General features: G+C 43.3%; 1 protein-coding gene across 6 annotated transcripts in view; it reads left to right on the top strand.

The window, feature by feature from the left end:
- Nucleotides 1-17,728, top strand: part of efcab11 (EF-hand calcium binding domain 11) — an 86,247-nt gene extending 68,519 nt beyond the window's left edge. For 3 of the 6 annotated variants that reach the window (XM_036954505.1, XM_021573711.2, XM_036954503.1), the window contains one exon: nt 16,905-17,728. In XM_036954505.1, coding sequence (XP_036810400.1) covers nt 16,905-16,986 — 82 coding nt within the window. In that variant the 3' untranslated portion in view covers nt 16,987-17,728. Of the gene's footprint in view, nt 1-16; nt 774-16,904 lie in introns of those variants that run through there. The other 3 variants (XM_036954506.1, XM_021573708.2, XM_036954504.1) reach the window with 2 other exon arrangements.
- The last annotated feature ends 5,803 nt before the right edge of the window (nt 17,729-23,531 follow it).

Raw genomic sequence — 23,531 nt, 5'->3', positions numbered from 1 at the left:
TCCCTCTCTCCTACAGATGTGTATAGAAGAGATCATGCTGAGATCGCTCCCAGGCAACAACTTCTCCCAGAATGCTCACTAACGAACACCCATTTTTTGGTGTGAAATTCAGCCCTGAAATTATTTTAATCACTACTTGTGTTTATCTTTTATCTCTCTCTCTCTGTTTTTAACTTTTTATAAAAGGCCTCCAGAACTCACTCTAAAGGAGTCATACAAACAAACAACAAATATGAGAAATGACAAATAACTGGAAAAAATTGAGCCCAGTGTGCAGCCTCGTTTCAGATGACTATCATAAAGCGTCTCAGATTGGGAGTGCTGATCTAGGATCATTTTAGCCTTTTAGATCATAATGAATAAGATTACAATGGACAGGGGGAACCTGTCCAAGCACTCTTACTCTGAGAGGGCTTTATGAGTACACTCCCATTGTAATTAACTAGCCCTCTATAGTTTGAAAATGCTGCGGAAGAACACAGTCCAAGATGTTGTAATCAGAAAAGGGAATAGTGTTATTTGTTGTAATTGCATTTCCTCTGAAGTAGATATTTTTTCCTGTGGAGTGGCTCTGGTGTGTGTGCGTGCGTGCGCAGTAGACAAACAGATAACCAAAGGCAGGGTGTTCCTCCTCCTCTTATTGGATAGAGGCCTCTAGGGGACACATCAATCTTTATCTAAGCCCCCGGAGCTGCTGCGACTACATACACACACAGTCTTGTATAACTACAGTGGGGCAAAAAAGTATTTAGTCAGCCACCAATTGTGCAAGTTCTCCCACTTAAAAAGAGGTTTACTAGGTATACTTCAACTATGACAGACAAAATGAGAAAAAAAATCCAGAAAATCACATTGTAGGATTTTTTATGAATTTATTTGCAAATTATGGTGGAAAATAAGTATTTGGTCAATAACAAAAGTTTATCTTAATACTTTGTTATATACCCTTTGTTGGCAATGACAGAGGTCACAAGGTTTTCACACACTGTTGCTGGTATTTTGTCCCATTCCTCCATGCAGATCTCCTCTAGAGCAGTGATGTTTTGGGGCTGTTGCTGGGCAACACGGACTATCAACTCCCTCCAAAGATTTTCTATGGGGTTGAGATCTGGAGACTGGCTAGGCCACTCCAGGACCTTGAAATGCTTCTTACGAAGCCACTCCTTCGTTGCCTGGGCGGTGTGTTTGGGATCATTGTCATGCTGAAAGACCCACCCACATTTCATCTTCAATTCCCTTGCTGATGGAAGGAGGTTTTCACTCAAAATCTCACGATACATGGCCCCATTCATTCTTTCCTTTACACGGATCAGTCGTCCTGGTCCCTTTGCAGAAAAACAGCCCCAAAGCATGATGTTTCCACCCCCATGCTTCACAGTCGGTATGGTGTTCTTTGGATGCAACTCAGCATTCTTTGTCCTCCAAACACGATGAGTTGAGTTTTTACCAAAAAGTTATATTTTGGTTTCATCTGACCATATGACATTCTCCTAATCTTCTTCTGGATCATCCAAATGCTCTCCAGCAAACTTCAGATGGGCCTGGACATGTACTGGCTTAAGCAGGGGGACACATCTGGCACTGCAGGATTTGAGTCCCTGGCGGCGTAGTGTGTTACTGATGGTAGGCTTTGTTACTTTGGTCCCAGCTCTCTGCAGGTCATTTACTAGGTCCCCCTGTGTGGTTCTGGGATTTTTGCTCAACGTTCTTGTGATCATTTTGACCCCACGAGGTGAGCTCTTGCCTGGAGCCCCAGATCGAGGGAGATTATCAGTGGTCTTGTATGTCTTCAATTTCCTAATAATTGCTCCCATAGTTGATTTCTTCAAACCAAGCTGCTTACCTATTGCAGATTCAGTCTTCCCAGCCTGGTGCAGGTCTACAATTTTGTTTCTGGTGACCTTTGACAGCTCTTTGGTCTTGGCCATAGTGGAGTTTGGAGTGTGACTGTTTGAGGTTGTGGACAGGTGTCTTTTATACTGATAACAAGTTCAAACAGGTGCCATTAATACAGGTAACGAGTGGGGGACAGAGGTGCCTCTTAAAGAAGAACTTACAGGTCTGTGAGAGACAGAAATCTTGCTTGTTTGTAGGTGACCAAATACTTATTTTCCACAATTTGCAAATAAATTCATAAAAAAATCCTACAATGTGATTTTCTAGATTTTTTTTTTTCCTAATTTTGTCTGTCATAGTTGAAGTGTACCTATGATGAAAATTACTTGCACAATTGGTGGCTGACTAAATACTTTTTTGCCCCACTGTAACTTTGTGGGGACACACAATTCAGTCCCATTCAAAATCCTATTTTCCTTAACCCTTAACCCCTAACCCTAAAACTAACCCTAAACCTAATTCTAAACCTAATTCTAGTGGTGTCACGTTCTGACCATAGTTCTGTTATTTTATTATTTGTTTTAGTATGGTCAGGGCGTGAGTTGGGGTGGGCAGTCTATGTTTGTTTTTCTATGTTGGTTTTTGTGTTCGGCTTAGTATGGTTCTCAATCAGAGGCAGGTGTCGTTAGCTGTCTCTGATTGAGAATTATACTTAGGTAGCCTGGGTTTCACTTTTGGTTTGTGGGTGTTTGTTTCCGTGTGAGTGTTTTGGCCACACGGTACTGTTTCGGTTTTGTAAATTCACGTTGTTATTTTCTGTTTAGTGTTCTGAGTTTGAATTAAAAATCATCATGAACACTTATCACGCTGCGCTTTGGTCCGATCCTTACTCCTCCTCAGACTAAGAGGAAATCCGTAACAAGTGGGGATTAATATAATCTCCCCAGTTGGTAAAATGTTTGTTCTGGTCCCCACAAGCATAGTTAAACACATCCAGGAACACACACACACACACACAGGTATTTTAGGTCTGCTGAGAAAATGCATCCTATAACATTTTAACATAGAATAGCTAGATTATTTCAATCATTCAGCCTACAGTAGCTGCAAATGTGTGGTGTTCAATGTAGGCCTGCATTCCATGAGACTTTTGGGGAAAAAACATGCAGGGTTTGACATTAACCTGTTTATCCACTTGTCCTTCTAACAAGTAGGTGACTGAAAAAGTTGTTGTTTTAATGCAAGAAACCACTTTCCAAAATAAAATGCATTATTATTCCCATACCATTATCACAGAGAATCAGACAAATTATGCTCTCCTCTGCCTATTGTCTACTTAGGCTTGAATAAGCTGTCTCAAAATACAACACTGCCCCTTTAAAATAAAATAAAAAGCTGTTTACCTGACTCATTCATCTACTCACAATACCCCATAATAAAAAGTGTTTTTAGAAATTGTTGAAAATGTATTATAAATTTAAGAAAGAACTCACTAGCTAGCAAAGGATATGAACAAAATGTGTACACGTGGCTACATGCACCTCGCTTTGATCTCAAAACAAGCGCATCTACTCAGAACCGCTCATGCTGTGAACACAGTCCAGTTCAAAGTAAATGACACTGATCCATATATGGCAATGTTCTATTTGCATATAGGCCTACTGCAGCTCTCATTTGTTTATGCTTCACCGGTCTGTGTAGAGTACGGACTGAGTAGTGCGTGTCAATGCAATAAAATCCTACTCTGTGTTCTACTTACAACATCTCTTGCGTAGTTAATTTTGTTTCAGTGTGTTGAAGTTGCTAATATTGTGTTGATTCGACCACAATTGCCACAGTAAAGGGAAATGTGAATAGTGTTAACAGGGAAAACTCTAGAACAGTGGTCACCAACCTTTTCTGAGTCAAAATGCAAGCCAAGATTTTTTTTTAATTTTTTTTACATGACTTAAAAAATGTACGCCTATGCAACATTAACCAATTAAAAACTACTGTAGCAATGATAATGCATTGTTGTTCAGGCCATAGAAATGTATGGCTTATAAAGGTGTTGAATACAAAGTGTCGACAGTGCTGAGTAAGAAAAAAACAGCAGCGCTTTGCTGTATTTGTAGACTGTCTCTCTCTAGTCATGGTTTTAAACATGTTGAAATCTCACAGTATTAACTTTGCTGTATTTGTAGACTGTCTCTCTCTAGTCATGGTTTTAAACATGTTGAAATCTCACAGTATTAACTTTGCTGTATTTGTAGACTGTCTCTCTCTAGTCATGGTTTTAAACATGTTGAAATCTCACAGTATTAACTTTGCTGTATTTGTAGACTGTCTCTCTCTAGTCATGGTTTTAAACATGTTGAAATCTCACAGTATTAACTTTGCTGTATTTGTAGACTGTCTCTCTCTAGTCATGGTTTTAAACATGTTGAAATCTCACAGTATTAACTTTGCTGTATTTGTAGACTGTCTCTCTCTAGTCATGGTTTTAAACATGTTGAAATCTCACAGTATTAACTTTGCTGTATTTGTAGACTGTCTCTCTCTAGTCATGGTTTTAAACATGTTGAAATCTCACAGTATTAACTTTGCTGTATTTGTAGACTGTCTCTCTCTAGTCATGGTTTTAAACATGTTGAAATCTCACAGTATTAACTTTGCTGTATTTGTAGACTGTCTCTCTCTAGTCATGGTTTTAAACATGTTGAAATCTCACAGTATTAACTTTGCTGTATTTGTAGACTGTCTCTCTCTAGTCATGGTTTTAAACATGTTGAAATCTCACAGTATTAACTTTGCTGTATTTGTAGACTGTCTCTCTCTAGTCATGGTTTTAAACATGTTGAAATCTCACAGTATTAACTTTGCTGTAGATTTCTTATGCCTGCTACGTTACTGCAGACACGGTAATCTGAGCTATCCGATTGGTCAGCGTTAGGCCTATAGTGCACTTGATTTTATCGCCTACAAGGGTGCACCTACTGCCAACAGCCCATGACTGTAATGACCGACACTGGAGATGAGAAGCAGGTACGGGGAGTAGAACATTTCATATGGAACAGACATCAAACAGGACAGAGACCGTATGCAAAGACAAACATACATTAATCCTGAAGCAGGGAACAGAGCTTGGGAACAGACAGATAATGACCCAGGTGATTGAGTCCAGGTGAGTCCAATAATCGCTGATGCACGTGACGGGGTAAGGCAGGTGTGCGTACTGATGGTGGCAGCAGTCCGTAATGCTGGGGAGCCTGGCGCCTTCGAGTGCCAGGGAGGGGGATTGGGAGTAGGAGCAGGTGTGACAATGACAAATACATTTTTGAAAAATGGAAGAAAAGGCTTTATTGTTTAGGGTTTGTTCAGAAATGTTTTGCGATCGACTAGGAATGCTTTGGAGATCGACCAGTCGATTGCCATCGACCGGTTGGTGACCACTGTTCTCGAAAGTTGAGTGAAGTTCAATCTCGTGCTTCTCTCTGTGGATTGATATTTCTGCTCGGCAGTCCCAGGGAGCTGCACGGACGCAGCTTAGAAGGAACATTGGTTCCAACCAAATGTGACAGACAGGCCTCCTTTGGGGTCTGTAGGGCCCAACGGAGAATAGGAAGGTCTTTCATCCTCCTGTGTGTGTGTGTGTGGGTGAAGATGAAGGCTTTTCATCCTTCAGACTGTGACAAAGGAAACGGTTTCAGAGAGGAGGCATAGAGATGTGTTTTAGGGTACAAAGAGAGTAACGTACCCCCCTTTCCTCTCATCCCCCATTCACTTCTTGGCTGTTTCAGAGTATATTTCTCATTTGATCAGAGAGGCTTGCCCCCCCCACACTGATAGATTGTGGGTACCCATGGAGCTGTTTGTGTTAGCAGGAGCTGAACAACGTATGATGTGCACAGTGGCACCGGTCCCCTCTGATTGGAATAGAGAGAGTGAGAGTGTGTGCGTGTGTGCTTGCGAAAGTATTTCTTCACTGCTCAGTGATTCTGACTCTCTCCCTCTACTCTCCATCCCTCCTCTCTCACTTTGTATCTCCCTCCTTTGCCTCATCTTCTTTATGTGTGTGATTTGATGTCGTCGTCCTCCCCCACCCCCCCAGGTGAGTGAAATGAGTTAGTAATGGAGTCTGTGTGAGACCCAGGCGCCCCCCTGCCTCTCCCCAGACACATCCCAGGCAGGGGCCTGTCTCCTGGGCTAGAGAAAGCCGGGCAGCCCCCTTTTTAGAGCATGGCCTCCAGGGGTGGGTCATTTCACTGGCGGCAGGGGGCTGATTCCTCCTCTGCGTTCATATTACAGGGCCAGCAGTATCTCCCTACCCACCTTAGAGTGTACTCCTTTTGTGCACACACACACACACACACACACACACAAACTGTTGCTACCCAGGCACATATCCCTCTATCCATCCCCACACCTTCCCTATCTTTTCTCCTAATCTGTGATGTCATGTAAGGAAACAAGAGGTTTATACTTCCTGCCTTATTCTCATTTTAAGCAGCTATGGGATTACACACATACTGCAGACGGTGTGTTCAGAGATTACACTAAATGCTACTGTATGCCCTTTAATTAATTAATTATTTTTACTTCAGTTTATTTTAGTAACTACTTTCTTAACCAACAATGCAGTTAAGGGCGTGTAAGTAAACACCTGTTGTATTCGGCATGTGACAAATAACATTTGATTGGATTTGATATTCACCCCCCTTGGATTGTTTTCACATTTTGTTGTGTTGCAAAGTGGGGTTTAATATATTTCATTGGGATTTTTTTGTCATTGTATCCCTCATTTAATCAAAGTATATTGAAAGCAGGTGCTTCCACACAGGTGTGGTTCCTGAGTTAATTAAGCAATTAACATCTCATTTTGCAATAAAAATGCCCAGTTGCCCATTATTTTGGCTACCGTGGCTAGAAAAAGATATCTCAGTGACTTTGCAGTTCTCTGTCATTGGATTCTGGAGAGGTCGTTTTTGAGATCCATGTAGATCCGCAACAAAAAATATCTGGTGGCTGGTTTGGAGATGATACAGTATAGCCTAATACAGAAGCATGTCTGTTCTACGAAATAAATTCCCAAATAAATGTATTCTCAAATATATTATTTTCTCTGTTACGCTGTGTGCACTGAACTGACATGCATTATTGTTGCTGACACCCTGATGTTCTGATGAAGGGAATTAAACAACTCGAACACCGGTGTGTAGCCTACTGTACCTGCTGGCAAAGTATACTGAACAAAAATATAAACTTAACATGCAACAATTTCCAAGATTGTATTGAGTTACAGTTCATATAAGGAAATCAGTCAATTGAAATACATTTATTAGGCCCTAATCTATGGATTTCACATGACTGGGAACACGGATATGCATCTGTTGGTCACAGATACCTTAAAAAAAAAAGGTAGGGGTGTGGATCAGTAATCCAGTCAGTATCTGATGTGACCACCATTTGCCTCATGCAGCACAACACCTCTCCTTCGATACAGAGTTGGTCAGGCTGTTGATTGTGGACTCTGGAATGCTGTCCCACTCTTCAAAATGGCAGTGCAATGTTGCTGGATATTGGCAAAAACTGGAACACGCTGTCATACACATAAATCCAGAGCATACCAAACATGCTCAATGTGTGACATGTCTGGTGAGTATGCAGGCCATAAAAGAACTGGGACATTTTCAGTTTACAGGAATTGTGTACAGATTCTTGCAACAAGAACATGAGGTGACGGTGGAGGATGAATGGCACGACAATTGGCTTCAAGATCTCATCACAATATCTCTTTGCATTCAAATTGCCATCGATAAAATACAATTGTGTTCGTTGTCCATAGTTTATGCCTGCCCATACCATAACCCCTCCGCCACCATGGGGCACTCTGTTCAAAATGTTGACATCAGCAAACGGGTAACCAACACACCGCCATACACGTGGTCTGAGGCTGTGAAGCTGGTTGGAAGTACTGCCAAATTTTCTAAATTGACGACGGCTTATGGTAGAGAAATTAACATTCCAATTTTGGAAACAGCTCTGGTGGATGTTCCTCTAGTCAGCATGCCAATTGCATCCTCCTTCAAAAATGTATACATCTGTGACGTGCTGTGTGCCAACTGCACATTTTAGTGGCCTGTGTAATGATAATGCTGTTTAATCACCTTCTTGATATGCCACACCTGTCAGGTGGATGGATTATCTTGGCAAAAGAGAAATGCTCACTAACAGGGATGGAAAACACATTTGTGTAGAAAATTTGAGAGAAATAGGTATTTTGTGCCTATGGAAAATGGGACCGACCGGCTCAATTCGGTCTTGTGTAGCAAAATTTCAGTTGGTGTTTTTTACATTGGATAAAAGTAGAGACTCAGAGCTAAAACATGGTATGTCATTGTTCTTTGTCCACACCCATTCAACATCGTTCACACCCTCTTAAGCCTTAGCCCCACATCTTTTAAGTGTTCACATGTAAGGCAATGTGCTAAACAGAGAGTACGGTAGTGTACTAAACAACCAACGATTTCAAGACTAAAGGCTGCTTTATACAACGTCTATCGGCATGTCTGTATACAGTCCATGACATCATGAACATTCTAATGTTGTCCGCAATCAAATTAGTCTTTATGAAAAAGTATAAACACAAAAACGACAGGCTACATGACATCCGTAGCTTGGTGGTCCAAATAGCATAACATCAGTAAACCCATCCGTTTAAAAATGTATTTACTATATGTCAATCTAGCAAACCAGGCAACTAAAAGCAACTTTCTAAACCATTTTTTTGGTTAGTTTCTAGCTTGCTTGCTAATGTTAAGTTAGCTGGCTAGCCAGTTCAAATAATGACCATAGCTGACAACATCTTAACTTTAGCTAATTTCTATTCATCATAACAGGAAAATAAATTCACAACAAGATCATTATTTAAAATAATATTTTTCTGAGGATCCCCATTAGCTGTTACAAAAGCAGCAGCTACTCTTCCTGGTGTCCCCACAAAACATGAAAGATGACATAATACAGAACTTTCATAGACAAGGACAGAACTGCATCAATTTAAAAAGGCACACACAGCCTACATATCAATACATACACACAAGCTATCTAGGTGAAATAGGTGAGAGGCGTTGTGCTGTGAGGTGTTGCTTTATCTGTTTTTTTCAACCAGGTTTGCTGTTGAGATGGGAGTTCCGTGCAGTAATGGCAGAGCATCTCTTAAATACTGACAGACCTCTCCCCATCTTTACAATCAGTGAATATATATGTTTTGTCCATGACAGTTTACAATCTAAGGTAACACCAAGTAATTTAGTCTCCTCAACTTGTTCAAAAGCAACACCATTCATTACCAGATTCAGCTGAGGTCTAGAACGTAGGAAATGGTTTGTACCAAATACAATGCTCTTCGTTTTAGAGATGTTCAGGACCAGTTTATTACTGGCCACCCATTCCAAAACAGACTGCAACTCTTTTTAAGGGTTGCAGTGACTTCATTAGCTGTGGTTTACTGATGCGTATATGATTGAATCAACAGCATTCATGGACACACATGCTTTGTTTAATGCCAGTGATAGTTCATTGGTAAAAATAGAAAAGAGTAGAGGGCCTAGAGACCGGCCCTGCGGTACACCACACTTTACATGTTTGACATTAGAGAAGCTTCCATTAAATAAAACCCTCTGAGTTCTATTAGATTGCCATATCATGGATTCAGAGCTGAGGTTGAAAAGCCATAACACATACACTACCGTTCAAAGTTTGGGGTCACTTAGAAATGTCCTTGTTTTCCATGAAACATGCATGAAACATGAACATGCAAAATGAATAGGAAACATAGTCAAGATGTTGACAAGGTTATAAATAATGATTTTTTTTGGGCTCCAATTAAGTAAATTGGCTCCAATTAAGCACCGTCCTCAGGGTATGGCATGCAAAATGGAGTGATAGCCTTCCTTCTTCAAGATCCCTTTTACCCTGTACAAAACTCTAACTTTACCACTACCAAAGCTCCCCCAGACCATCACATTGCCTCCACCATGTTTGACAGATGGCGTCAAGAACTCCTCCAAATAACTTTTTATTTTTTCAGTGTCTCAATGTTCTTCTTTGTGATACCGAACACCACGAACTTAGATTCCTCCGTCCGTAACGCTTTTTTTTCCAATCTTCCTCTGCCCAGTGTCTGTTCTTTTGCCAATCTTAATCTTTTATTTTTATTGGCCAGTCTGAGATGGCTTTTTCTTTGCAACTCTGCCAAGAAGGCCAGCATCCCGGAGACGCCTCTTCACTGTTGACGTTGAGACTGGTGTTTTGCGGGTACTATTTAATGAAGCTGCCAGTTGAGGACTTGTGAGGCGTCTGTTTCTCAAACTACACACTCTAATGTACTTGTCCTTTTGCTCAGTTGTGCACCGGGGCCTCCCACTCCTCTTTCTATTCTTAGAGACAGTTTGCGCTGTTCTGTGAAGGGAGTAGTACACAGCGTTGTACGAGATCTTCAGTTTCTTGGCAATTTCTCGCATGGAATAGCCTTCATTTCTCAGAACAAGAATAAACTGAGCCATTTTGAGTCTGTAATCGAATCCACAAATGCTGATGCTCCAGATAGTCAACTAGTCTAAAGAAGGCCAATTTTATTGCTTCTTTAATCAGAATAACAGTTTTCAGCTATGCTAACATAATTGCAAAAGGGTTCTCTAATGATCAATTAGCTTTTTAAAATTATAAACTTGGATTAGCTAACACAACGTGCCATTGGAACACAGGAGTGATGGTTGCTGATAATGGGCCTCTGTACGCCTATGTAGATATTCCATTTAAAAAATCTGCCGTTTCCAGCTACAATAGTCATTTACAACATTAACAATGTCTACACTGTATTTCTGACAAATTTGATGTTATTTTAATGGGAAACAAATTTGCTTTTCTTTCAGAAACAAGAACATTTCTATGTGACCCCAAACTTTTGAACGGTAGTGTATGTTTTCGCAACAACTGGTTATCGTCAATAATATCAAAGGCTGCACTGAAATCTAGCAGTGCATTTCCCACACTCTTCTTGTTATCAATTTCTTTCAACCAATCATCATTCATTTGTGTCAGTGCAGTACATGTACATATAAGCATGCTGAAAGTCTGTTGTTAATTTGTTTACAGAGAAGTAGGATTGTACAGTTTGCTAAGATCTGGCAGCAAGCTGATAGGTCTGTTGTTAGAACCAGTAAAGGCCTCTTTACCACTCTTGGATAACGGAATGACTTTGGCTTCCCTCCAGGCCTGTTGACAAAGACTTTTCTCAAGGCTCAGATTTAAGCTATGACAGATATGAGGGGCTACAGAGTCAGCTACCATTTTCAGTAGCTGTCAATGCCAGGAGGTTTGTCATTGTTGACCGATAGCAGTAATTGCCCCACCTTTCCCACACTTAACTTAACTTTTCTTTCATTTTTTTATTTATTTCTATGCATGAGGATGATGGCTCACTGTTCGTTGTTGCCATTTGTTGCCTAAGTTTGCCCACTTTGCCAATTAAATAATCGTTAAAATATTTGGCAACATCAAAATGGTTTGATGAGTTGAATTTGACTTTCTGCTTCATAATACAGTTTCTTATTCTTTTTGTTGAGTTTAGTCACATCATTTCTCAATTTGTAGTAAGCCAGTCAAATGTGCAGCCAGACTTATTAGCCACTCCTTTTGCCCAATCTCTTTCAACCATACAGTTTTTCAATTCCTCATCAATCCATTGAGCCTTAACAGTTCTAACAGTCAGTTTCTTAACATGTGCATGTTTATCAATACTTGGAAGAAGGAATTTCATAAATTCATCAAGTGCAGCGTCTGGATGCTCCTTATTAATCACGTCAGACCAATAAATATTTTTAACATCATCCACGTAAGACTCACAGCAAGATCTTTTGTATGATCTCTAATACGCTATTTTAGGCCCAGCTTTTGGAATTTTGGCTTTCCTGGATATAGCCACAATTGGACTTTGGCCCAGGTCATGTTGTTTGTCACATTACCATCTCTGGTAAACACACACTATATAAATTAAAATCACGTTTTATTTGTCACCTGCAGAAGGTATAAACGGTACAGGGAAATGGTTACTTGCATAGTGGAGTCTTTTGTTTAGACATGTAGCTAGCTAGCTAAACAATGAACCATAATCCCAACTAATAACGTTAATATCCTAAATGAATCTACAGGTGGCTAAAGCTAACCAACTAGGTTCTATGTTACCTAGCTAGCTAACATTAGGCTATAACTAGAAATGCAAATGGCTCTGGGATACGAATAATATTACTACACAAATTATACATGTAACATTTGCTAGCAAGCCAGCCAGCTAACATTAGCGAGCTATCTAACAGTACGCTTTAACTTGCAATGAATTTGACTCTCTGACAAAATCGAAATGTATAATATCTGAAAATGTAGCTAGCTATACTCTCTTACTCGTAGACATGGATGAACGCTTTTCCCCTCTATGTCACGGATGCCATGGTTGCCCTTAGTTTGAGGATGTAATCCGGAGATGTGTTTCTTGCACTTCTTCGTAATATCTGTCAAAAAAGCTGCGTTAGAAAGGATTAGCTACACATACTGAGCAGCTCATGTTATAGACAGAAGCGTACTACATGCCAGACGAATCCAAACTCATCTCGGCATGTCCAGCCCATCCATTATCTCAGCCAAACATGGCTAGCGGAAAGGTTCCAGACTTTTCCCATGTCTAAACCAACTAGGCTCGTATTTTTTAAACTATTATTCGTATTTACAGATAACATACACGTTTGTTATTAAGGCACATGAAAGTTCTGGGATCTTTTATTTCAGCTCATGGGATCAACACTTTACATGTTGCGTTTATATTTTTGTTCAGTGTAATTCAAAGCTTATACTTTAACATTCAGGATGTAACTTTCCAGTGCTTTGCAATGTGCAACATTTCTTAATGCAATTTAGGCAAAACACAAAACACTTTTGGCCTTTGTTAAAAAGGCCTCCTACAATTGTGTGTATGGCATTGTTTTAAAAATGAATTTACAACCTGAGTTTCAAGCATGGTTTAGGGGCAGCTGCTCTTAAAGGGGGCAATGGCGTCTTAAAAGGGCAGTGATATACTTTGTTATATTATAGAACCCCCCCCAATTGAACATGCGGGAGGCCGCTTTTCCACCATCATCATAAAAAAGCACCAAATGATGGAATTTCTCATGGAACAATGGTGTCGCATCCTTCCAATAGAGTTCCAGACACTTAGAATCAATGCCAATGTGCATTGAAGCTGTTCTGGCAGCTCCTGGTGGCCCAAGGCCCTGTTAGGACTAGGGATGGAGAATATATCAGTGAACATATTGGAATCGGACGATATTAGACAAAAATGGCAACATTGGCATCGGCCCAATGTCTAGTTTAACACCGATGTCAAAGCCGACGTGCATACCTATATAAAGTAGGTAGGTGACATAATGATGCCATGTAAAATGTAGCACTACATGTGCAACAACGCATTCCTAACCTAGCCCACAATGTCTGCTGTGTGGATCGAGCAGTCAACAAGTCGAACAGTCATTTGAAAGAGTAAGACAATTTCAGCGAGACAACTCAAAGGTGAACTCCATTAATGCCAAGATAATTGAATTCATGCCCTTGACCATCAACCGTTCTCTTTCGTGGGTGATGTTGGCTTTCGCTGACTGGTCGAGCACAGGTACACACTACCAAGTGTGTTATTTTTCAGATGTTGCCCTACCGGAGTTACACAGTAATAGTGTCACTGATATTAGCTTCACGACTGACATTTGGACCAGCGATATCAGCCCCATGAGCATGCTGAGTCTGACAGCACAGTGGGCACAGTCTTCGAGGATTTTGTACTGAGGAAAGTCGTACTGCATGCTCATGAATGTGCTGGTTGTCATTCTGCTGCTGCCATTTCAAGTGCATCACTAATTAAGACACTTTATTTTGGTGTTTCCTTTATTTTGGCAGTTACTGACTGACTAGGTTGGAACCCTGGGCTCCTGCACGCCATAAGTCTGTGTGTCTTTGTGTGCTTGCTTGTGTGTGTGTTGCGATGCACAGGCAGAAACTGGGGCAGATGCTCTCATGAGAGCATCAATATCCCGATTGGGGTTCCACACACACACAGCTGCCACACACTGATAATGTAATTAGGTATGAATGGATCCGTCTGGTGTAACCAGTTGTAATGGACTGAATGAACAGTCAACTACTGAGCAGTCTTTCTTTCTCTCTCTTTTTCTTTGTAGACAGTGTTGGACCACTGTGTCCGCTCTATTCAACATTGACGCAGTTTAAACTGTTTTTTTTTGGGGGGGGGGGGGGGGCATGCTCTCTTTTTATGCACATGGTGTGTTTGTGTGCTTTGTGTGTGTGTGGGCTTTGTGTGCACGATCAGTGTGTGTCTTTAGAGCAGGGATGGCCAACTCCAGTCCCCGGGGGGCTGACTGGTGTCACAAGTCTGCCCCAACTAACACACCTGACTCCAATAATCAACAAAACACGATCTTTGGTTTAGAATGCAATTAGTTTGATCTGCTGTGTTTGCTCGGGTTGGGGGGGAAAGTGAGACACCACTCCAGCCCCGACGACTGGAGTTGCCCATCCTGTTTTAGAGCAATGACAATACTGTGATTAATGCTCCTGGGCCTCCGGTGCATGCTGATGATGTCATAGCCTGCTTGTTCCACTGGCCCCTGGGAGTTGCTGTCTTTCTCCCCTTGTGGAAGCTGACTGCAGTGAGTGAGTGAGACATATTCAGCCCCTCCCACAGGCCCAGGTTCATACCACTTAGAGCAGGGATGGTATCAAGCTGGAAGTCCTCCAGGAGCTACTCTACAGGGTCTGTCAGGTGGGTCTCCTCTCTCCTCTCCCTCTGGCACTTAGTTGATCACTTAATGTCACTGGTTGGCTAGGGAGTTCACACACCTGGTTTCACTAATTAAAAGGAAAGTATGAAAAGCAGCAGACTGTTGCCCTCTAGGAGTTGACTTTCACATCACCTTTTTCGTCTCACTCTTCAACTCTCCCTCCCCATCCCACTCTTTCACCACATTTCTCTCCACCCCCCGCCCTTCTCTCTATCTCCTTCCAACTCTGTTTCCCCTCTCCATCCAGCCCCCTTTCTCCCTTCCCATCCCCCTCTCTCTGACCCACTATCAGTCTGTGTTTGACAGCCTGAGCAGTAATGGTAATTTCATAGCTGTCAGTACAACACAGGGTTTCAAAAACGGTCAGTGTCAGGCCTTAATTAGACTGTCAACACACACACACACACACCATTCCAAATGTGTGATTATATACACACTAATCACGTCTTAATGGTACGTTCTTGATTGTGGTCGTAGCTTCTGTCAGTTTAAATGTCACTGTGTAAGTGGTTTGTTTAAATGACACATATATATATATATATATATATATATATATATATATATATATATATATATATATATATATATATATATATACACACACACACACTCATACCCAAACACACAAGCAGCACGCAGGCATTAAGTCATGATCGTCTTCCATCTAATGCTACATAAAGTGGTCTCTTAGTGTTGTTATCCGGGCTCACCCTCAACATCTTTGTCTATCAGTATCCCCTGTTTTGTCTTCTCTTTCCATAGCAATCTCTCTCTTTCTCTCGCCGTCTTTCCATATCACTTTCTCTCTCTCCTCTCTCTCTCTCTCTCTTTGTCACTTTTTCTTATCGTCTTTCTTGCTCTCCTGCAGGGATTCAGAGAGTCTGTACTAAACCATAGTAGACAGTTCTAGACACTCTTAGCAGAGCTTAGAGGGCTTGAGGGAAACGAGTGGGTGAAGAGGGATGCGCAGCGTTTCCAAAAGCTCTGTCCTGGAGACCCCAGGTGGTGCACGTATAGTTGTTTTTGCCCTAGCTCCCACACACCAGATTAAAATAATCAACTCCTCACTAATCTGCTGTGTAGTGGAGTGCTTGGGGGAAAACCTAAATGTGCATCCCCTGGGGTCCCCAGGACCAAGTTTGGGAAACCCTGTATTCACAGAGTAGCTGTTTCAGGTGTACAGTAGGTCCACCAGGTATTTTGGGAAATTACGCAGCAGGTGAGGTGCGACAGGTGCCTAGGAGGACAGGGTTTTGTTTGTTCAGCCTCCACTACATCCCTGGTGGTGCGGTGGAGGAGTGATAAATGGGCTGTGAATGGGGGTGTCACACTATCTAACCCTCTTCTACAATACAGATAGACCCCCTGCAGTCGAGTCCAAATTGGATCCTCACAGTGCTCTCATTTAGAGCGCCCGTTAGAGCTTTGGTTAGTAGAGCGAGACGATGAGACACAGGAAGGAGGAGGAAGTGTGATTTTCCACTGGCTGGCTGTTTAATGCTGCTCTAATTCTCCTTCCCGTTGATCCTCATCTCCACACAGCTGCTGTGTTTACACGCACACTCTGCACAGCCAAGGAATGGAGAGATCACACACAGAGAGAGAGGGAGAGAAGGTGTGTGTGGCAGAGCGACATGGAGGAGAGAGAGAGTGCCAGGGAGGGGATGAGAGATGTGAAGAACGAAATAGAGCGAGAGTCAGGTCTATTGTACTGTAATTTCTCCATTGACATGATTCAATTTGCTGTGGCGACTTCTTCATACACTGGCTCTGGAGTGGAGTGGCTCATCCTCTAGTGTGATAGTGTGTGTATGTCTGTGTGTGTTTGTGCTCATGCAGTTTGTGTGTGTGTGTGTGTGTACAGTGCGCGTGTGTTTCAATGTGTTTGTAGAACTGCTATTTTATGGATATAGAACAGAGTAATAGAGCCATTGTAAAACACCTGCAGCCTGTGGTGCTAGGAGCCAGTGTGCCAGCGCTTGGCTGTAACGTGGCTGACTAGCTGTGCTCTCCAAGGGTAGAGAATAAAAACCAACTTTGGACAACTGGCTGCTTCTTACCACAGAGACGTATGCTTCTTCTCTCCTCCTTCTATCCTCCTCTTTTCTCCCCTCATCTCCTCTCCCATCTCCTCCCCGCCCCTCTCCTCCTCTTCTCTAACTGTGTTATTTGTCTCTCTTACAGGCTGGCAGACCAGGATAGTGATGGCCACGTGAGCTTCAGAGACTTTGAGTGTGTCATCAGCTATGGACAGGCCAACAGCTAACTGAGAGTGGACACTCAGTTCCTCTCTCCGCCTTGGACTGGACAGTTTCGTTCTGGCCAACATCTAATAAAAATCAACAATGGAACAACTTGTGCAGAATGCATTTTGGAACCCACTGTTGACTTGCTTTTGTGCCACCTCTGCTACTTTGACAGAGAACCAGTGACCCAGCCACCTCTGTCTCCCTTTTTACCCCCCCCCCCTCTCTCTCTCTCACTCACTCACTCACTCACTCACTCACTCAACCCCATTAAGCAGGTCCCATCCCATAATCCCCTGCTCTCCCAAATGCACTTCCACCTGAGAGAGAGGGGGAGGGAGATAGGGAGAAGAGAAGGGATGAAGGGGTAGGTTGCATCCAAATTGAATATTACCCCTGGTAGTAATAATATAGGATTTTTAATCAGGCAGGGCTCCAGGACAGACCTAGCTGCGCCTGCATAGCTTCTCTGTATTATAAAGCCCCGGTGAACAGGGTCATATTCATTAGTGCACAAAGTAGTAAAACACATTGCAACAGAACATTCAAAAAATAACTTATTTGACATGTTCAGGTAGTCCCTCCCAGGTTTCAGTACATTTGGTGCCTGATGAACAGGACCCAGGGCTGCTGCTCCAAAGGGGATTTGCCAGCGCTATTCTTGTTCCCGCCAATTACAGGACTGTAAATACAATGTTTGTGTTCTGGAGAGATTTATGACGACGGCACTCCCATCTGAATAAAGATTAATTTGTTTTTGTAATCAAAGTACCCGAGTATTGGATCTGTGTGACGCAGAGAGACACAAGTGCACACACGGCATACAAATGCATACACACACAGTCAAAAGCTTACATGCACACTCATATGAACACACAAACATTGTTGTTTAAACACAAACAGTCTCACACACTTGAAAACAAACACTCACAAGTCTCTCTCTAACACACACACACACTCAATTACTCTCACTCACACACATTTGTTTGTTTCATGTATCCATCAAAGAGGACTCGGGGGGGCTGCGAAATAAGGAAATGGACTTGAAGGGAAATATAATCAAGCAGTTGTTTAATCAAATAGAGTAATTGTCTAATCCTGCCTCCGTCTCATCTTGAGGAAGCAGCGGTAGCGGCATCCGATACGTACTGGGACAAGACACTTTAATCCACTCTCTTACTGGATTAAACCAATCCTCCCATTCATTCTACACAACATTGGGTTACGGAGAGAGAGAGAAAGGGAGTGAGGACGGAGAGAGGGAGGGGGATAAAGAGAAGCTATGAGGTAGAGAAGGAGAATGGAACTGATACAGAGACATGAACAAGGAGAGAGGAACCGATCTAGCGAAAGAAATGGGGAGAAAGAAAAAAAGAGGCAGAGATGATAGTAGCAGAGGTTGTCCAGTAGCAGAGGTTTGGCATGGGTGGGAGGCAGGGAAGGATGCATGCTGGTCTATTGTGCTGCTGTTGCAGGACACTGACTTGGCTGAAACCACAGCACAGACAGGCTCTGTCTGGCTGGGTTAGGGGTCTTTTGTATATTTTTATTTGGCCATTCCTCAAACTCTTTCCATCCATCCCTCTCTCCTCTTGTCTACTGCCCATGCCAACCCACTGTTGGAGAAACTGGTGCTTTGTGCTGTTTTCTGTGCTTTTCCCATCCAACAGAACCTGTTAGCCTAGCCTAGACACCAACAACCAAACAGCAGGCCAAACACATTTCAGCTGGGCTCAAGGCCAGGCCAGGGAGGTGGGGCTCTAAAGTGGGACAAATGTGGTTACATATGTGACAGTATTTTTGCTGTGTGACCTGGAGTTTTATTTTGGGAGCACCAGTGTGACTGAAAAACCCATTTTAAAAAAGGAGTACTGGTCTATTCAGCTTGATAAATGTCCATTGGTGTGGTGGGGTGGGGTAGGAAGTCTGGGTGGCAGGAAGGGACAGGGGGAGCAGGTAGCTGAGTAGTGGTGTCTTCAGCCGCCTGATGGTCTTGGGGTAGAAGCTATTGGACAGTCTTAGTTTTAGCCATGATGCTCCTGTCCTGCCCGCGTCTGAGGGATGGAAGTGGGGAGAACAGGCCGTGGCTCGGGTGGCTGAGGTCCCTGATGATCTTCTTGGCCTTCCTGTGACACCTGGTGTTGTATGTGTCCCGGAGGACAGGCAGTCTGCACCCCCAATGGCACGTTCGGCTGTGCATACCACACTCTGTATTGCCTTGTGGTCAGCGGTGTTAAAGTAGCCAAACCAGGCTGGTGCAGCCCACCAGTATGCGCTCAAAGGTGATCCGGTAGAACACTGAGGGCCCTCGGGACAGGCCGAATTTCGTCAGCCTCCTGATGTTGAGTCGCTGTCGTGCCGTCTTCACCACAGTGTCCGTGTGTTTTGAAAATTTCACCTCCTCGGATATGTGTACGCCGAGGAACTTGGACGTTTTTGACCGTCTCCGCGTTAATGAGGGTGGAGGCATGCACAGCACCTGTTCCTCCCGAAGTCCACAATCAGCTCTTTTGTTTTGCTGACGTTGAAGGAGTGGTGGTTTACCTGGCACCACACCGTCAGAGTGCCTACCTCTTCCCTGTAGACCGTCTCATCGTTGTCCTCAGGCGCTCTCCTCGGCAGCTCAGATTCGTTATGCTTTAAGTGTGAGAAAAAGGTGTTTAGCTCGTCCGGTAGGGCGTCGTCGGTGTCCTCGACGTGTCTGGCTTTCTTTTTGTAATCTGTGATTGTTAGAAGCCCGTGCCACATACGCCTCGTATCCGACCCGCTGAATTGCTCCTACACTTTGTCCCTATACTTGTGTCGAGCCATCTTGATCGATCTGCCTAGGCCGTGTATGTACTGTTTAACCATGCAATTGTCTCCGGTCACTTTGCCGTGTTTTTAAGCAGCGTTTCTCCTACGGTTTCCGAGGCTGCCATCAATCCACGGTTTTTGATGCGATTTGGACAGTCAATGGCTAGCTAAATGCCATTTAGCTAAATGCACTAGCTAGGGCAAAGCAAACGTTAGCTCTAATACATGTTGTTACCAGTGGTGGTGTGTAGATCAGCATGTTGTTTTCTCAACAGCATGTTCTGAATCAGATGGCGTATTCTAAAAAAAATTCTCTAAATGCAACATTTATTCAAATTTGATTAGGGTCCACTGGGAAACACTGAACAAAACTGATTCCTACCCTGTCATAACTCCTACCTGGCTTTTTTTTTTTTTTTTTTTTTTTTGTCATGCCAAACAACACCAACCATGGAATTAGAATAGATCATTCTATTTCTATGATTCCAACAGTTCACCCAGGTGTTTCGATCTATATCGCAAGTCAAATCGCAATATTTGGGTAAAAAAATCGCAATGGGATTTCTTTGCCCATATCGTACAGTCCTACTGGCAACATGGTAACTTTACCGGTAAATGCAAACATTTGGTGACACAGAAAGAAAGGAAAAGTGATATCTTCCTCCGGAGAGTAGGAAGTAGGATTTATACACTGCTCAAAAAAATAAAGGGAACACTTAAACAACACAATGTAACTCCAAGTCAATCACACTTCTGTGAAATCAAACTGTCCACTTAGGAAGCAACACTGATTGACAATACATTTCACATGCTGTTGTGCAAATGGAATAGACCACAGGTGGAAATTATAGGCAATTAGCAAGACACCCGCAATAAAGGAGTGGTTCTGCAGGTGGTGACCACAGACCACTTCTCAGTTCCTATGCTTCCTGGCTGATGTTTTGGTCACTTTTGAATGCTGGCGGTGCTTTCACTCTAGTGGTAGCATGAGACGGAGTCTACAACCCACACAAGTGGTTTAGGTAGTGCAGCTCATCCAGGATGGCACATCAATGCGAGCTGTGGCAAGAAGGTTTGCTGTGTCTGTCAGCGTAGTGTCCAGAGCATGGAGGCGCTACCAGGAGACAGGCCAGTACATCAGGAGACGTGGAGGAGGCCGTAGGAGGGCAACAACCCAGCAGCAGGACCGCTACCTCCGCCTTTGTGCAAGGAGGAGTACTGCCAGAGCCCTGCAAAAGGACCTCCAGCAGGCCACAAATGTGCATGTGTCTGCTCAAACGGTCAGAAACAGACTCCATGAGGGTGGTATGAGGGCCCGACATCCACAGGTAGGGGTTGTGCTTACAGCCCAACACTGTGCAGGACGTTTGGCATTTGCCAGAGAACACCAAGATTCGCAAATTCGCCACTGACGCCCTGTGCTCTTCACAGATGAAAGCAGGTTCACACTGAGCACATGTGACAGACGTGACAGAGTCTGGAGACGCCGTGGAGAATGTTCTGCTGCCTGCAACATCCTCCAGCATGACCGGTTTGGCGGTGGGTCAGTCATGGTGTGGGGTGGCATTTCTTTGAGGGGCCGCACAGCCCTCCATGTGCTCACCAGAGGTAGCCTGACTGCCATTAGGTACCGAGATGAGATCCTCAGACCCCTTGTGAGACCATATGCTGGTGCGGTTGGCCCTGAGTTCCTCCTAATGCAAGACAATGCTAGATCTCATGTGGCTGGAGTGTGTCAGCAGTTCCTGCAAGAGGAAGGCATTGATGCTATGGACTAGCCCGCCCATTCCCCAGACCTGAATCCAATTGAGCACATCCGGGACATCATGCACCATGATTGCTCCACAGACTGTCCAGGAGTTGGCGGATGCTTTAGTCCAGGTCTGGGAGGAGAGCCCTCAGGAAACCATCCGCCACCTCATCAGGAGCATGCCCAGGCGTTGTAGGGAGGTCATACAGGCACGTGGAGGCCACACACACTACTGAGCCTCATTTTGACTTGTTTTAAGGACATTACATCAAAGTTGGATCAGCCTGTAGTGTGGTTTTACACTTTAATTTTGAGTGTGACTCCAAATCCAGACCTCCATGGGTTGATAAATTTGATTTCCATTGATACCTTTTGTGTGATTTTGTTGTCAGCACATTCAACTATGTAAAGAAAAAAGTATTTAATAAGAATATTTCATTCATTCAGATCTAGGATGTGTTATTTTAGTGTTCCCTTTATTTTTTTGAGCAGTGTATATGCTCAATGTAGGCTGTATGTCTATGTCAATCAATTGAAAAAAAAATCAAATTTTCTGGTGCGCCTACATTTTTGTACTTTTCTAAGTTAGGACCACCAATGCTACCAGTGTTTTTTTGGTTTGTTCAGAGACCTGGCTGTGGGTTTTGTTTTTGAATGGAGAATTTAAAATTGTAGATGTGTTGCCTGAATGCGAATAAGCGAAGTCCATTTAATCTAGTGGCTGATTTAAAACATTATACATTTGTTAAATATGTTCTAATGTTATGTTATAGTAGTGTCTATGTGAGCCGCACACATTCTTGTTGCGTCTCTAGCTCCATTTGATTCTTTTCCCAGCCAATGTTCCCTCCCTACCTACAGTATCAATAGTCACACTGCTTTTGCTGCCGTAAAACCACATGCTCTAAATAAATCTATCCGATGAGTCAGCATGTTGGGCTAACACGACAGAGACACGACACAGAGAGGGAGGGAGAGAAATACATGAATGTATGCTACTAATTGGCTGATTGGCTCCGATTGGTCGTACTTCCTGTGTGTGTGTCTGTGTGTACAACACAGTAAGCTATGTAAAGTCCCTGGAGGTGTTGAGATGAATCAGCAGTTTGGCCCACTTGCACTTGACCCAAGCTGCGCTCTCTCTCTACACACACTCATACACACTCAGAGGGAGGTGAACAGTCACGTACGAACAAAATGCACATATGAATACTCTCAAGAACTAACACAATACACACTCTTTTCCTTTTAAACACACAGAAAACTACTCTCGTACATGCACACTGACAATGGGCTGTACAGAAGAATTCTCAGTTGGTAACACACACGTACTCCCTCACACTTGTACTGTGTGTTGTTGCGGTGTTCCTCTCTATAGGGCCCCTAAATGGAGCCATCGCTCCTGTCTGTCAGTGGTGTACCCTACCATCCATGTACTCTTCTCTTTCTCGCTCTCCCACCATCCGAATGTAAATGAGGCCTGGGAGAGGAGCGGCGCGAGGGACAACTAGGAGGGGACGGGGACGGGGGACGGGGAGCAGGAGAGAACGGGGAGAGGACGAGATCTCATTAATCAGCTGTGGCAGATACAAATGAGGGACCTTGCTCTCTCTACCTGCTAGCTGCTATGGTGTCACTGCTACTCTCTTGCTCTCCTTCTCTGCCCTCCACTCTACATATTCCTTGCTACATAGAATTGCGTCCCAAATGGCACCCTGTTCTTTATACAGTATAATGCCTGCCCTGAAGGCCCTGGTCAAAAGTAGTGCACTATATTGCCATTAGCGTGCAATGCGGGATGCAGACAGTGTCACTGTTATTCTCTCTACCTGTACCTGCCCTACCGGCTAGCTGCTACACAGTGTCACTGTTATTCTCTCCCTCTCTTTCTCTCTCTACCTGTATCTGCCCTACCGGCAAGCTGCTACACAGTGTCACTGTTATTCTCTCCCTCTCTTTCTCTCTCTACCTGTACCTGCCCTACCGGCTAGCTGCTACACAGTGTCACTGTTATTCTCT

Source organism: Oncorhynchus mykiss, chromosome 19, assembly GCF_013265735.2.
Source record: "Oncorhynchus mykiss isolate Arlee chromosome 19, USDA_OmykA_1.1, whole genome shotgun sequence".
Taxonomy (NCBI): domain Eukaryota; kingdom Metazoa; phylum Chordata; class Actinopteri; order Salmoniformes; family Salmonidae; genus Oncorhynchus; species Oncorhynchus mykiss.
Note: the sequence above shows the minus strand (reverse complement) of the source record. Positions and strands in the feature narration are given on the sequence as shown.